The 16817-nt window shown below is 38.4% G+C and overlaps 1 protein-coding gene across 6 annotated transcripts in view; it reads right to left on the bottom strand.

Moving 5' to 3' along the window:
- Positions 1-16817, bottom strand: part of WASF1 (WASP family member 1) — a 71260-nt gene that overhangs the window by 13615 nt on the left and 40828 nt on the right. For all 6 annotated transcript variants that reach the window (XM_051854423.3, XM_051854427.3, XM_051854424.3 and 3 more), the window contains exon 2: positions 5342-5502. In XM_051854423.3, coding sequence (XP_051710383.1) covers positions 5342-5474 — 133 coding nt within the window. In that variant the 5' untranslated portion in view covers positions 5475-5502. The remainder of the gene's footprint in view (positions 1-5341; positions 5503-16817) is intronic.

The raw sequence follows: 16817 nt of genomic DNA, 5'->3' as shown, positions 1-16817 counted from the left end.
CCCCTCTTCCAGGCCAGCTCTCTGCTGTGGCCAGGGAGTGCAGTGGAGGATGGCCCAGGTGCTTGGGCCCTGCACCCCATGGGAGACCAGGATAAGTACCTGGCTCCTGCTATCGGATCAGCGCGGTGCGCCGGCTGCAGCGCGCTGGCCGCGGCGGCCATTGTAGGGTGAACCAACGGCAAAGGAAGACCTTTCTCTCTGCCTCTCTCTCACTGTCCACTCTGCCTGTCAAAAAAAAAAAAAAAAAAAAAAAAGCATTACTTTGCTTTTCATTTCCCTTTTTACTTTCCAAATCTAACCCCTTTTCTCCCCGAGATAAGAATGAAGTTTTGCAATGTGAAACTGTGTATGTAACTAAATTTCAACTATTCTTACATTTATTATACCATTTCTATGATCAAGAACCTACAATATCACCTTATTACCTAAGAGGCTAAATCTAAATCTTCTCAACTAACATGTCCTCTGCAGTCAGGCTTCACCACACTTATCCAATTTCATCCATCTCTCTCTCTCTCTCTTTTTAAATTTATTTGACAGAGTTAGACAGTGAGAGACAGAGAGAAAGGTCTTACTTCCATTGGTTCACCCCCCAAATGGCTGCCATGGTTGGAGCTACGCCAATTTGAAGCCAGGAGCCAGGTGCTTCCCCCAGGTCTCCCATGTGGGCGCAGGAGCCCAAGCACTTGGGCCATCCTCCACTGCCTTCCTGGGCCACAGCAGAGAGCTGGACCGGAAGAGGAGCAACCAGGACTAGAACCAATGCCCATATGGGATGCCGGCGCCGCAGGCGGAGGATTAACCGAGTGAGCCACGGTGCCGGCCCCTATCATCAGTCTCTTTAATCTTCCTTGCATATACATATTGATTTTTGCTTCTACTCATCTACATAGTTCTTCATGCATGCTGAAATGCCTTTCTGGGGGCCAGGTAACACCACTGCATATAATGACAGCATCCCATATGGGTGCCAGTGAGTCCCAGCTCCTCCACTTCCGCTCCTGACTTCTGCCTGTCCCAGCCCTGGCCCATGTGGCTATTTGGGGAGTAAACCAGCAGATAGAAGATCAATCTTTCCCTCTCTCTGCAACTCTCTGCCTTTCAAATAAGTAATTTTTTAAATGCTTTACTCCCCCATTCTTCTCCATTTTTTAGATTGTTTTGTTCTTTTAAGGCCTAATTCAATTCATATTTCATTTCCCAAGCCTCCTTTAGGGATTTTACCTTATGATTCATCTTTATCAGTTCCCGTAATCTAGAAGTCATTATCTTATTTTTAAATTAATTCATTTGAAAGGCAGAGTGAGAGAGGATCTTCTATCTGTGGTTCAACACTCAAATGACTGCAAATACCAGGTCTCGGCCAGACCAAAGCAAGAAGCCAAGAACACATCAGTGGAGAGGTCTGAGCACTTGGGCCATCTTCCACTGCCTTCCCAGTCACATTAATAAGAAGCTAGATCAGAAGCAGTGTAGCCAGTACTCAAACTGGCACTCCCAACATCTGAGTAACCCACTGTGCCACAATGCCAGCACTAAAACTCATTAGTTTAATTGTGTACCTGCTTACACTATAAAGAATATTTTCTGAATTCATATTTGAGATTCTTCAACTAAATACAATCTGCTCTGTGGGCACAACCCTTGTAGCTTTATCACAAAACAAAATATTCAATGTTATCTATCCATTATCTTTCCAATTTGTCTTATCAATCCGGTCTGTCCTCTATCCCTTTTATCTAGTATCAATCCATCAAGTTATCAATGTTTGAGTACAGTAAGTAGGTTCTATTAGCTCATCTTGGCAGCATGAACTGCCTGTATTAAACACGAGAAAAGTCCTGGCAGATGTTATCCCTTAGGCAATCAGAGTCTCAATGTTAAGACCAAAGCCAAGAGGTTCATCTGGGTGTCCCAAGTGGGTGGCATCTTCCACTGCTTTCCCAGGCCATTATCAGAGAGCTGGATAAGAAGTGGAGCAGACAGGACTTGAACCAGCATCCATAGGGGACATCGATGTGGCAAGGGGGCAGCTGTACCGGCTAGGTCACAACACTGGCACCAATATGGGTATCTTAAACGCTGGACTAAATATACACTAAATATACCCCCCCACACACACACACAGCTTCTTACACGGACTACAAAATTAAACAGAATTTAACCTTTTCTTACCATGAATTAATTAAGTAGATTATTGCCTTTTGCAAGAAAATAGCCTAGAAGCATGTAAGAATATTTGCTTTTAAATTAAATGGCCTCTCTAGTCCTTACATTGCTTCTTCCCTTAGACTCTTTCCTTTGCTCTAACCGGGCTCTTTTGGTAGGCCTTAGTGATGTCTCCTTGTGTTATCTCCCTTACACCTCCTCTTTTAATCCTCTCAGGCATAAATGTTTGGGAATTTTATCAAACCTGAACTGCCAGAGTTAACGTAAATAGGCTCTGAGAAAGGAATCAATTGGATATTTTTGTGCATAGTCTTTAGCACATGGCCTTACTTATTCTGGCTATCTAGAGGCATTTTAAATTTCATTCCTGGTTCTCAACTATGTCAAGTGGAAAAGCTGCCAAAAGATAATTTCAGGGAAGTGAACTGACTCATACACCTTGCTACAATATTTCCTGAGTCTTCTCTTTGTTCTTAAATTTCTGCAAACTGCTTAGAAAAATGCCTATATGGTCTCTGATTTCAAATATGTAGTACCTAAAAATCTAATTTAGTTCTATTTTACAATATATTTAAATTTTTAGAGTTTGGCTACTATTTAACCACATGCTTGTTGACAGATGTTGCTTATATGAACAATATCTGATTTGAAGTATAAATTTTCATCTTTAGGTTATGAAGAAATGGGTTAGTGCTGCCAATCAGCACACTTAATTATATTTGAGTTCTATATTCTATACTGGGTATGTACCTAAAACAAGATACTTGTACTGTATTAGATTCAATATTTACTTTTTGTGTGTTAGAAATGTTTTATCCAATGATGTAATGTCACTTCTGTGCTCTTTGTGTATTTTAATATCAACATGCTGATGTACATGCAAAGCATAAATTTCGTATAAAATCATGTTACATTAGATTCAATCAGTGCCAGATCACAATATGTTTAATCCTATGTCAATACAGTATCTGGGAATTCTAAAGACTCTTTTTTTCCACTAATCTCAAAAGTACAATAGATTTTGGCTTTCCTAAGGAAGAAAAAGTAAATAATGTAATGTTAATAATGAACTGCTAATAAGTTGCATGAAAAAAAAAAAAGGAATATACTTAAATTCAAATAGTAGCCTGTTATTTATTCTTCCAGCTATTTTTTAAAATGATTTTTATTTACTTATTTGAGAGGTAGAGTTATAGACAGTGAGAGGGAGAGACAGAGAGAAAGGTATTTTTTCCGTTGGTTCACTCTCCAAATTGCTGCAAACGGCCGCAATGGCCGGAATTGCACCTATGCAAAGCCAGGAGCCAGGTGTTTCTTCCTGGTCTCCCATGCGGGTGCAGGGGCCCAAGCACTTGGGCCATCTTCCACTGTTTTCCCAGGCCACAGCGGAGAGTTGGATTGGAAGAAGAGCGGCAGGGACTAGAACCAGAGCCCATATGGGATGTTGGCGCTTCAGGCCAGGGCAGATGTCCTAAACAGCACTCTGGCCTCAGAATCAGCCCTTAAGGCATTTGGATCTGGCTGAAGAGCCCATGAGAGTATTTTAGGCATGGAAAGCCAAGACACTCTGGCAAAACAACAACAACAACAACAACAACAACAAACAAAAAACCTAAATGAAAGATCTCCACGAGTGAGATCCCAGTGGAGAGAACAGGCCATCAAAGAAGGAGGTACTTTTCTCTGAAGGGAGGAGAGAACTTCCACTTTGACTATGATCTTGTCTAAATAAGATCAGAGTTGGCGAATTCAAAGGCTTCCATAGCCTTTGAGACTCATGACAAGAGCCTAGGGAGATTACTGACGCCATAAACAAGAGTGTCAATTTGTTAAGTCAACAACAGGAGTCACTGTGCACTTACTCCTCATGTGGGATCTCTGTCCTTAATGTGTTGTTCAATGTGAATTAATGCTATAACTAGTACTCAAACAGTATTTTACACTTTATGTTTCTGTGTGGATGCAAACTGTTGAAATCTTTATTTAATATATACTAAATTGATCTGTAAAAAAAAAATGTCAGGGAAAAACACTGCATCTGTACTGAACACAAATAAGTTTTGTTTCCCCTTGTCATCACTGACTAAATAACATAGTAAAATAATTATTTACAGAATATTTACATTGTACATTGTATACATAATCTAGAGATGATTTAAGGTTTATGAGAGGATGTATGCGGATTATATGCAAATGCTACATTGTAATAAAAGACTTGAGCATCTGAGGATTATGGTATCTGTGGGGTCCTAGAACCAGTCCCCTGATGATACAAAAGAATGCCTGTACTCAACTACAAAAAGGAAAGACAAAAGTTAAAAAAGAGAAGAGGTAAGCCTGCCTATCAGGAGAATCTATGTGGGTAGATATGGCTGATTAAGGACAACTTGGAGGATATAGCTAGGCCAAGAACACTTTTTTTAATATTTAAAATGAAATTGAGGTATCTTATTAAAAAGTTAATCCTTCAGTTCAATAGATATGCTGAATTTACTTAAAAATTTCTTAACATTAAATTTAGAATATGAGAAATAATTTGTTTATTCCTTAACCAAATAGTTCAGTTCTATAATTTCATAATGAGAACATACTGCTTCTCCCCTAGTTATCCAGTCCATTTGCTTTTATTTTTGTTTTGTTCCGACAGAGGTCAAGTTCATTTGCTGTTTTCATATCATATGCAAATCATATTCTAATATCCTACCCCTCAGAAAACTCCTCTGACAAGCCTAATCCTCTAACTAGTGATGATCTTCCACTCGAGATCTTTTGATAATATAAAAATATTTTTCCTAAGCTAATAAGAGATGAACCAGTGTCCTAAAACAGAAGTAGCTGAAGCGTCTAAAACAGTGAACAGAAATAACAACCAAGCAAAAGAACAACTCTGATACAACCTTTCATAGATTTTCAAAACAATCTTAATAATTTTCATCTACCATGTGATTCTGTTCCTAAAATTTCTGTTCTTATTTCTTGCCTAAAAGGAATCTATAAGAAATGATTTTAAAATTCATTAATTTTAGTTAAAATGCCAATATATTTCAGGACAGTTTTGTATTTATCTCACCAAATATCTCTCCAGAATAAGTTACAAGCACATCTTCTTAAACACATTAAAACAGGACATTTTGGCTTGCAAGTAGTTTTTTAATTATATAAAAATACTTACTTAGACTACTTAGTTGTCTAATTATATTTGCCAAGGAAATATTGGTTACACATTCCAGTTCATTCTTAATGCCTCTAGGCAGTGCTGTGTGGCACAAGTGCCTAGGATCGATGTTTCTTTTCACTAGAGGCATCTTGAGATCAACCTCTGTACCAGTTCACCTGTATGAAATAAAAAAATGAATTAACATTACTCAATTTCAACCAGTATACACACACACACGCAAACTTACCTTCAATGTTAGTTGCTACATGGTGAATTCACAACTCTCACTATTATTATTCTAAAACTATTGTAATTTACTGTATCTAGGGGCTGGTTGTATTCTAGGAAGGGTGGGAGGTCCTCTCTAAGGAGGCCCCTATGGGGACTAAAGAAGCTGGGAGGGTAGTATCATACTTACATTTCTCTCCAAAACCTACCAAATCTTAACAACTGATCAAAAAGTTTAACCTTCTTTAAATTACAGGCTGTCCTTACTTTAATTCTTCTGATATACACAGATGTCAGCTATCAGAATTTAGTTAAATAACGTTAGTCCTCCAACAACATGGCTAAATTTCACTTACCACATATATAACTACATAAATACAAGCTTCAAAGTTAGCACTCTAGGCCACAAATCACTATGTTAGTAAGAGATGCACATTATAACATCAGTGACCAATCACTTTTTTTCATAGTCCCCTAGTGACTAGTCATGTTCACCTCTTATTCAATTAACTTACAGATAGCAAAGCTTGTAGGTGTGTTGTCTGCTTGCCTCCCAGTGCTAAACCCACAAGAAATTTTACAAAATGGGTAGTTGAAAGAGGGAATCAACCAACAAATCCAACACAAGTGGATTAATAGAAAACAGCTGACTGGGGGAATTTTGTCACTGCCAATGTTTGAGAGATCCCAGATATGTAACCAATCTACTAAATAAATGCCTCAAAGTTTACTTTCAACTTTCATTTATTTGAAAGGCAGAGAAATGGGGGGGGTGGAGATTATGAATGAATATGAATCTTTCATCCACTGCTTCACTTCTCAAATTCCAGCCAACAGCTGGGGCTGGACTAGGCCAAAGCCGGGAATCAGGAACTCCATCCAGTCTCTCTTGTGAATGCTAGGGGCCCAAGTACATGAGCCACAACCCACAGGCTCCCAGGAGGCACATAACCACAGGCTCCCAGGATGCATATTAGCAGCAAACTAGACTGGAAGCCAAGGCAAGATTCAATTCCAAGTACAGGTATCCTACAATACCACCACCACCACTCCAAAACAGATGTTTAATTATTAATTTCTCTGTAAATTTTAACCCAAACCAGCAGTTTTTAATTTTTTTCAGAAAAAAAATTTAAAACTTATTTCTTTTAAAATTAAATGTTTATTTATATTGATTGGAAAGGCAGGGAGACAAAGAGAGAAAGAGACGGAGACCTCCCATTTATTAGTTCAGTCCCCAAATGCCTGCAGTAGACAGGGCTATGCCAGGCCAGCACAAGGAGCCTGCAGCACATTCTGGGTCTCCTATGGCTAGGAGGGACCCAAGTACTTGAGCCATCACTTGCTGCTTCCCAGGGTGCACATTAGCAGGAAGCTGAAATTGGAAGCAAGACTCAATCCTAAGCATTCCAAAGGGGATCCCAAGCAGCATCTTAACCATGGCACCAAACACCAGCATTGTTTTGAAAAAAATTTTTAGAGCATGTGACAATTGTTTATTTTCCTATTAAGACTGTTTTGCATGGTTTCAACTTGGCTGGTCATTTTTACAGTTCTGCAGTACCATGTAAAGAGGACTAAATACTTGTACTTACCTCCTGGTAAACTACAGTTACTAAAGGAAATAACTGCATTAAAATGTTACTCCCCCCTTTTTTTAAAAAAAAAATTAATTTAATTTACTTGAAGGCAGAGTTAGAGAGGAGAGAGAAGTCTTCCATTTGCTGGTTCACTCCCCACATAGCACCAATAGCTGGGGCTGGGCCAGAGCCAGGCCAAAGCCAAGAGCCAGGAGCTTCTTTCAGGTCTCCCATATGAGTGCAGGGGCTCAAGGACTTGCGACATCTTCCTCTTCCTTCCCAGGAATATTAGCAAGGAGCTAGATTGTAAGTAGAGCAACTGGGACTTGAACCCACACCCAAATGGGATGCCGGTGCTATAGGGGGCGACTTAACCCACTATACCACAATGCCAGTCCCAAAATGTTACTTAACATCTTTCTGAAGACAAACATTACATGAAAATCTTTTCTCTAACACATCTGTTCAGCATTTTGTCTACACTAACCTTTTAAAAAATGTGCAATATGAAACAGAGGAAAAAATACAAAACTGCAGCTTGATGATTTGAAACAGTCAACCCCACAGAAAAAATGCCTGGACCTCAGAACTCTTCCACTTTGATCCATAATGTTCTTGCTCACTTCCCTCTCAAAGGTAATCTTCATGCTTCATTAACAAATATTTATTTAATTCAAGAGGCAGGAAACATTTACAAATTCTGAAATAATTGGAGGGATATGTTATGTTCATGATTAAGAAAAAACATGTTTTGTTTACTCTTGGCTCCTTTATATTTCCCTGTAAATGTAAAAACAAGTATCTCTCTCTCTCTCTCTCTCTCTCTCTCTCTCTCACACACACACACACACACACACACTATACAAGGAACATAAATGAGGACAGGTCATACAGGAAATATTGATATTTATATATTTTTTCTTAATCATGAACATAACATATCCCTCCAATTATTTCAGAATTTGTAAATGTTTCTCAATATGTTTTATAATTTTCTTAATAGATGCATTATATGAAGGGTATGTAAAAAACGCAAGGAAAATATGTATTCTGAAAAATGGCTTTTAAAAATTATTTGCACAAAAAAAACTCAAAAACATACTAACTTGTTAGGACATGTCTGAACAGAATTTAGTTTGAGGCACTAAGAAAGAGAAGATATATTTGAAAAGAGGCCTTACAAGATCAACATAAATTATGCTAAAATTGAAGAACATCTCATTTATGGTGGAGCTTGTATAGAAGAATGGTGATATCACTGATACCTTTAAAAAAGAATGTTTTGAGAAAGCCAAAACTTTAGTAGAAAATGCCTAGGAAAGCTTGCCTGGAGATCTATTCACCATGACAATACCCCTACTCACTCTTTCCATCAAACAAGGACAATTTTGCAAGAGTTTCAAGAACTCATTAGGCATTTACCTTACAGTTCTGATTTGGCTCCTCCTGGCTTATTTTCAGTTCCTAATCTTTAAAATTCCTTAGAGACCCTCATTTTCCTTCATTTAAAATGTAAAAAAGATTGCATTTATCTGCTTCAATTCCCAGGACCCTCAGTTCTTTAGAGATGGACTGAATGGATGGTCTCAATGTTTATAATTATAAAGTGTCTTCATCTTGCAGGAGTTTATGTTAAGAAATAAAGTTTATATTTTTATCTTCTAATTCCTAGTTTTATAAACTTTCTGAAGTCCTCACATATATCCTTATATTTGTATATATGTGATATTTTTGTTAACACTGGAAAGAGGCCATTTTTGTCTTACTTATTTTTATTTATATTTAAAAAAAATACTGGCCCTATATTCAGAAACCTTCCTAATCTCTACTAACTGATCTGTAATTATTTTGGATTTTTAAAAGTATGCACAATCACATAATATGTGAATAGTATCCTCCTTTGTCTTACATCTTTTATTTCTTTTTGCCTTACCACACTAGCTAGAACCTTCAATACAATGTGAAATGGAGGTGATGCTAGGAAACACACTTGTCATTTTTCTGAATTCAAAAAGAAAACCTTCAACATTTCACAAAATTAGGGTTTTCATTACTATTGCTGTTTTGTAGACACATCTTAAGATATTAAGGAAGTTCCTTTTTATTTCTAGTTTAAGATTTTAAACTGTGATGTTATTTCATTAAATTTTTTCCTACATTTTATGATCCACATGACTCATTCTATTGATGTACAGAACTTTATTGAAGACTTTTTTGGTGTTGTTACTAAGTAAATTTATATCCTTGGAATATATCCAACTTGTTGAGATGTATGTAGTAGATAAAATATTCCCCTCTCCCCCCACCACAAGCTGCCCATATCCTATTCCTCAGAGTCCATATGTTCCATTATTTTCAAATGGGAATTGAGATAGCTGATGGAGTTAAGGTTGAGTCAACCAGCAAACAGAGATATATTTTAAACTATATTGTTAGATTTGGTTTTGGTTCACAACTATGGTTGGGATTTTTGTATGTATGTCCATAAGAGAAATTACATGTCTTTAAAAATTTTTGTTTTTATATTAAAGTTATACTGGCCTTTTAACATAACTTGGGTGGGTTATAGTTCCTCTTACTATTCCTTGATAGAATTTTTATGATATGTATTTTTCCCTTTCAATGTTTGGTATAACACCTATAAAACCATTTAGCCTCAAGTTTTCTCTGTGGTATGGTTTAAAATGACAGATTCTCTTTTTGTAACTGACATAGAATCATTAAGATTTTCTATTTCATCATCTGCTAATTTGGGGAAATCATGTTTTCTAGACATTTATTTACTTCATCTAAATTTTCAAATTTACTGGAATCTAATTAGTCTTAAGATTTTCCTATTATTACAAGATCTATAGTGATATTCTTTTTCATTAATTATACAGGTTAATTTTGTATTGCCTAATTTTTTCTTAAAGATTTTTTTTTAATTTATTTGACAGGTAGAGTTACAGACAGTGAGAGAGAGACAGAAAGAAAGGTCTTCCCTCCGTTGGTTCACCCCACAAATGGCCTCAATGGCTGGAACTACACCGATCCAAAGCCAGGAGCCAGGTGCCTCCCCCTGGTCTCCCATGCAGATGCAGGGGCCCAAGCACTTGGGTCATCCTCCACTGCTTTCCCAGGCCACAGCAGAGAGCCACACTGGAAGAGGAGCACCCGGGACTAGAACCCAGTGCCCATATGGGATGCCAGCGCCACAGGTGGAGGATCAACCTAGTGCATCACGGCGCCAGCCCTGTATTGCCTAACTTTTTTTGAATCACATAGGATTTATTAATTTTATTAGTCTTTTTAGAGAGTATTTTTGCCTTTACTAAATCTCACTATTGCATACTTGTTTAATTATTTTTAGTACTGATTATTATTTCTTCTCTTCTGCTCTTTGTGGGTTTATCTTTAACTTTTTTAAAAAAAATTATTTATTTATTTGTTACACACAGAGAGAAGTAGAGGCAGAGAGGTCTTCCATGCGCTGGATCACTCCCCAGTTGGCCACAACAGCTGGAGCTGTGCTGATCTGAAGCCAGAGCCAGGAGCTTCTTCCAGGTCTCCCACTTGGGTGCAGGGGCCCAAGGACTTGGGCCATCTTCTATTGCTTTCCCAGGCCATAGCAGAGAGCTGGATCGGAAGTGGAGCAGCTGGGACTCGAACTGGTGTCCATATGGGATGCCAACACTGCAGGTAGTGGCTTTACCCGTTATGCCACAGCGGCAGTCCCTAACTTGAACTCTTAAAAAATTCCTTGATATAGTCTTAGCTCATTTCATATATATGATTTTAAACCTATAAATTTTCCTCTCAGTACATATTTATTTATATCTCTCAAAATTTAAATTTTTAAAGATTTATTTGAAAGGGAAACAGAGAGTGCTAGGGAGACAGGGAAGGAAGGAGGGAAAGATGAAGGGAGGGGAAGGAGAGGGAGAGTGTGGAGGATGAGGAGAACTCCCACTCACTGGTTCAAATCCTAAACAGCAATAGCTAGGACTAGGCCAGGCAAACGTCAGGTGCTAGGATCTCAATATGGAGTCTCCCACATGGGTGGCAGACGGCAGACAGGGACCCACATACTTAAGTCATTATCTGCTGTCTCCAAAGGTGCACATCAGAAGGAAGCTGGAATAGGATGCAAAGCCAGAATTTGAACCCAGGCCCTCTGACATGGAATGTGGGCATATCATATCTAATCTTGTTATATCTAATCTGTATATAAACATTCATTAGATAGATTCCTAGCAGAACTCCTGACATCTAACTAAAATACTGGCAAATAACCTACCAGCAATCACAGGAAAAGATTAGGGAGAAGACGGCAGAGGAAACGCCATGCAAATTAGAGGGACACTGTAGTTCTATGTGGTGGGTGTGGACGTGCACAACTCAGGACACCAGGATCCGAGAGCCTCAGCACCAGCTTTGGAGAACAAGGTGAGACCAGATGCAGCAGCACAAGCCACTGGTGATAAAAGCATGAAGAGCCTGGCATGAGTCTGGCTTGGAGCCCTATAGGGGATGGTATACCTGCCAACCTAGAGGCAACTATATTGAGACAAATTTTTACTTAAGATAGGAATATGGAAGGTTCAAGTTAGGAAAAGGGTTGAAAATAATTATATGTAGGGACGTTTGCATGTCACACAGGCAGACGCTTACTAGAACACAGTAGAAGGATTTAGGAAGGTTTTACAAATGGGTCAAATGAGGAGATTCATCAAGCAGTGTGAATTTGTAAGTTCAGAAGATAAAAAGCAAAGAAGCCTTGTCCTGTTAGCTGACTAAATCAACAGTGACATGAGACACAAGGAAATTATTTCTAGGTCTCTTGAGTTATATTCTGAAGATGAATGCCATGGCAAACAGTAATAAATACCCTTTCAAACTTTACTGCACGTGAACAATACAGCTAATTATTGGCATTTCAGGGACAGAAACCCCCAGTTTTGACTTCTAGTTCAATGTTTCCTTCATTGTAACATGTTCACACATTCTCCTAAATCTTATTTCCGGATTTGTTAAGTAATTACTTGGAATACATAATCATTTAAAAATGGTTTTTATTATCCCTTCATTTTTTTCATCGACTGCTACAAAGAAGCTCATTTGCCATTTTCTTGCCAACTTAAGAGATCTTCAAGTAATGTGTCATTTTGGCATTTCACTACACAGGAGTGTTTTGTCATTTCAAATCTGGGCATTTGAACATGTTCTTTCTCTTCCTGGACATTTTAAAAATAAAAAATAAAAGCAACGCCAACATTAATTCTGTTAACAGTTTTCAACCCAGAAAAACCCATCTGTTTTAAGAATCTCAACCTGGAAGAGTCATTAAAAACAATGAATTCAGTTCTTATTTCTGTATATGAATGAACTCACTTAAAAAAGTTAAGAAACTTCTTTAAGTTCACAAATTAACAGCAGAGCTGAGACCCTTTTTTAGGTTTCCAGATTTCATACTCCTTAACTGTTACTGTTTTTAAATCTATTTCCTTCAATATATATTTGCATATTACACATTAGGACTAAAACATAATTAGTAAAGAGACATAAAAGTAAAACAGCTGGGTGAGTGCTGTGGCGTAGAGGGTAAAGCCACCGCCTGTAGTGCCTATATCCCATATGGGAGCCAGTTCTAGTCCTGGCTGCTCTACTTCTAATCCAGCCCTCTGCCATTGCCTGGGAAAGCAGTAGATGATGACCCAAGTCCTTGGGCCCTGCATCTGTGTGGGAGACCCAGAAGAAACTCCTGGCTCCTGGCTTCAGATGGGTGCAGTTCCGGCCATTGTGGCCATCTGGGGAATGATTAAGTGTATGGAAAACCTCTCTCTCTTTCTCTCTCTCTCTGCCTCTGACTATCTATAACTATGCCTTTCAAATAAACAAATAAATATTTTTTAAAGCTTTATTTATTTATTTGAAAGTAAGAGGTACACAGAGAGAGGAAAGGCAGAGAGTTCTTCCATCCAATGGTTCACTCCCCAGTTGGCTGCCAACAGCTGGAGCTGTGGCAATCTGGAGCCAGGAGCCAGGAGTTCTAAAATTAATACCTATTTAATATTAAATGGAACTTTTTTTAAAAAAAGATTTTATTTATTTATTTTAGAGGTAGAGCTACAGAGAGAAGGAGAGACAGAGAGAAAGGTCTTCCACCTGCAGGTTCACTCCTCAAATAGCCCTAACAGCCAGAGCTGGGCCAGGACGAAGCCAAGAGCCAGGAACTTCTTCTGGGTCTCCCAAGCTGCTGTAGGGGCCCAAGGACTTGGGCCATATTCCACTGCTTTCCCAGGCCATCAACTGAGAGCTGGATTGGAAGAGGGACAGCTGGGACATGAACTGGTACCCATATGGATGCCAGTGCTGCAGGAGTTGGCTTAGCATACTATGCCACAGCGCCAGCTCCTAAAATGATAACCTTTTGAATTGAACAATGCCATATCATGACAGTTTGATCTCGTTAGAATTCTAATTTTAAAACCTAATATACCAAAAAATATACCTAATATACAATTTTACCATATATAAGAACATAATATTAGGAATTAAAAGTTAGTTATACTTGTTATATCACAGTATTTATAAAACATCAGTATAGCTGGCCGGCTCCGTGGCTCAATAGGCTAATCCTCCGCCTTGCGGCGCCGGCACACCAGGTTCTAGTCCCGGTCGGGGCACTGGATTCTGCCCTGGTTGCCCCTCTTCTAGGCCAGCTGTCTGCTATGGCCTGGGAGTGCAGTGGAGGATGGCCCAAGTCCTTGGGCCCTGCACCGCATGGGAGACCAGGAGAAGCACCTGGCTCCCGTCTTCGGATCAGCGCAATGCGCCGGCCACGGCGGCCATTGGAGGGTAAACCAACGGCAAAAGGAAGACCTTTCTCTCTGTCTCTCTCTCACTATCCACTCTGCCTGTCCAAAAAAATAAAAATAAAAATAAAAAAAATAAAATAAAAAATCAGTATAGCAAGAAGAACAGTTGATTTCAAACGTATCTAATGTAAACTATTAGCTTGGGAAGAACAATATGTTAGTTTCAGAATGAACTAAACTAATGGAAGAGCAGGATATAGGACTCTTTCATGGGCAGCTATATTTTCCACTCATGAACTGGTGAGGACCTGGAATCAGATTAAATCAGTTGGAAAGAAGAGAGGAAAAATCATTTGATATGGATTAAGGAAGGTTTTGAGCCTAAAAGACTAATGTAATCTTCAAAATAAATGGAATAATTAAGAAGTTGGATTCAAACCTATTACAAAAACAACAAAAAAATTTCTGATTGTGTTCTCATACACATAATTCTAAAAAAGTAGAAGACATTTTTAATACTAATCCCACTTTTACTAAATAACTTCTGAAGTAGAATTTAGAAGTGGTTTTAAATTGCTAGCTGCTGGTAGGAGGTGTTATTGAGATACAGTACTTTTTAATTTTATATGAAAGATTTCGGTCATAGCTTTTGTTGCAACTTTTTCAACAGCTATCATTGATATCAGATTTAACATGATTTTCACAATACTAATTAAAAATGAGAACAAAAGTAACATTCAACATTTATTATTCTTCTTTTCTCATCTTTTCTTGAATAATTAGAACAAAATATGAGGCCTAAGGAGTTAAGCTTATCTAATTATAATAGAAAACCAGAGAATCAAAATAGTTAAATCCTCATGAACCACATTCCATGAATTATAACTTGAAACCATCTACAGAAAATAAATGCAATCCTTTCTTAAGTGCATATTTGAAGTATTTTTTCCTTTAAAAAGTCTTTAGATATTACTACTTAGGAAATAACTAAAAAACCATTTGTTTTAAAAAACAAGACTCAAGAAATCAAATAATTCTTTCAACAAGTCTTCCCATTTCCACATTGAGAGGATAAACAGCAGTATTCTAAATTCACTAAATATTTAAGTTTCTTTTAAAAAAATATTTTATTTATTTGAAAGGCAGAGTGACAAAGAGTGAGAAAAAGACACAGAAAGAAAAAGATCTTCCGTTTGCTGGTTCACTCCCCAAATGACTACAACAGCCAGGGCTGAGCCAGGCTGAAGCCAGGAGCCAGAACACTACAGAACACTATCCAGGTCTCCTAGGTGGGTAGCAGGGCCACTTAGGTCATCTTTGCTGCTTTCCCAGCAGGTTAGCAGGGAAGTGGATCATAAGTACATCAACCCAGTGTCTAGTTCAGCTATTCAGGCTATCTTTGCCTTGGTCTATTATTTTACAACTCTACAGAGACAGAAGTGTGGAAGAGAAAATAATAATGTCTATCCATCAAAAGGACAACTGTGCAGGACCAGCGTTGTGGCATCCAAGTTAAGTAGCTACTTGTGACACAGGTATCCTATATGGGTGCCAGCTGGAGTTCAGGCTGCTCCACCTCTGATCCAGGTCCCTTCTAATGTCCCTAGAAAAGCAGTGCAAATGGTCAAAATGCTTGGTTCTTTGCCCCAACAGGGGATACCAGGATGTAGCTCCAGGCTCCCGGCTTTGGCCTGGCAATGTCTTTGTCACTAGAGCCATTTGGGGAGTGAACCAGACACTGGGGGGGGACCCTAAATGAAAGATCTCTGCGAGTGAGATCCCAGTGGAAAGAATAGGTCATCAAAGAAGGAGGTACCTTTCCCTGAAGGGAGGAGAGAACTTCCACTTTGACCATGGCCTTGTCTAAATATGATCAGAGTCAGTGAACTCAGGGGGCTTCCATAGCCTTGGCAGCTCATGACAAGAGCCTAGGGTGATTACTGAGGCCATAAACAAGAGTGTCAATTTGTTAAGTCAACAACAGGAGTCACTGTGCACTTACTCCTCATGTAGGATCTTTGTCCTTAGTGTGTTGTACATTGAGACTTAATGCTATAACTAGTACTCAAACAGTATTTTTCACTTTATGTTTCTGTGTGGGAGCAAACTGTTGAAATCTTTGCTTAATGTATGCTAAACTGATCTTCTGTATATAAAGAGAAACGAAAATGAATCTTGTTGTGAATGGAAGGGGAGAGGGAGTGGGAAAGGGGAGGGTTGCGGTGGGAGGGACGTTATGGTGGGGAAGCCATTGTAATCCATAAGCTGTACTTTGGAAATTTATATTCATTAAATAAAAGTTTAAAAAAAAAGAATATTCTCTCTGTGTGTGTGTGTGTGTGTGTGTCCCTCCCTCCCTCTCTCTATATCTCTCTGTAACTGCCTCCCCAGTAAATCAAATCTTTTTTAAAAAGGACAGTTGTGTGCATGAAGCACCATTGATGATTGCTTTGTAGATACTGACTAGTTTTACACTGATTTGTAAACGTAATTTCAGTGTTTCTTATCTGACAATGAATATTTGGTACTTTGAGTTTAAAAAAGAAAAAAAAGTATATCAGCTAGGACTCAAACTGGCGTTCCCATATGAGATGCCAGTGTCACAGGCAGTAATTTGACATGCTGTGTCACAAAGCCCTAGTCCCAAAGTGCTTTTTCTTGTGTCACAGTTTATTTTTTACTCATAATAACTAAAGTATTATAGCTTCCATCAGCTAACTTTACTGATTATAACCATCTGATTTAGAAAAATACATATCCCTAGGAGAATAGTACTAGGTTAATGTTTCAGTTAACTAGCAGCAAAACTAATCCAGAAAACTCAACCATTGGATGAATGAGGCTCTCCCTAGTGCCTTCTTTGTTGGTCCCCTGAATATGCTC

Source organism: Oryctolagus cuniculus, chromosome 5, assembly GCF_051225735.1.
Source record: "Oryctolagus cuniculus isolate XC-2025 breed Fujian yellow rabbit chromosome 5, ASM5122573v1, whole genome shotgun sequence".
In the NCBI taxonomy this organism is placed as follows: Eukaryota; Metazoa; Chordata; class Mammalia; order Lagomorpha; family Leporidae; genus Oryctolagus; species Oryctolagus cuniculus.
Note: the sequence above shows the minus strand (reverse complement) of the source record. Positions and strands in the feature narration are given on the sequence as shown.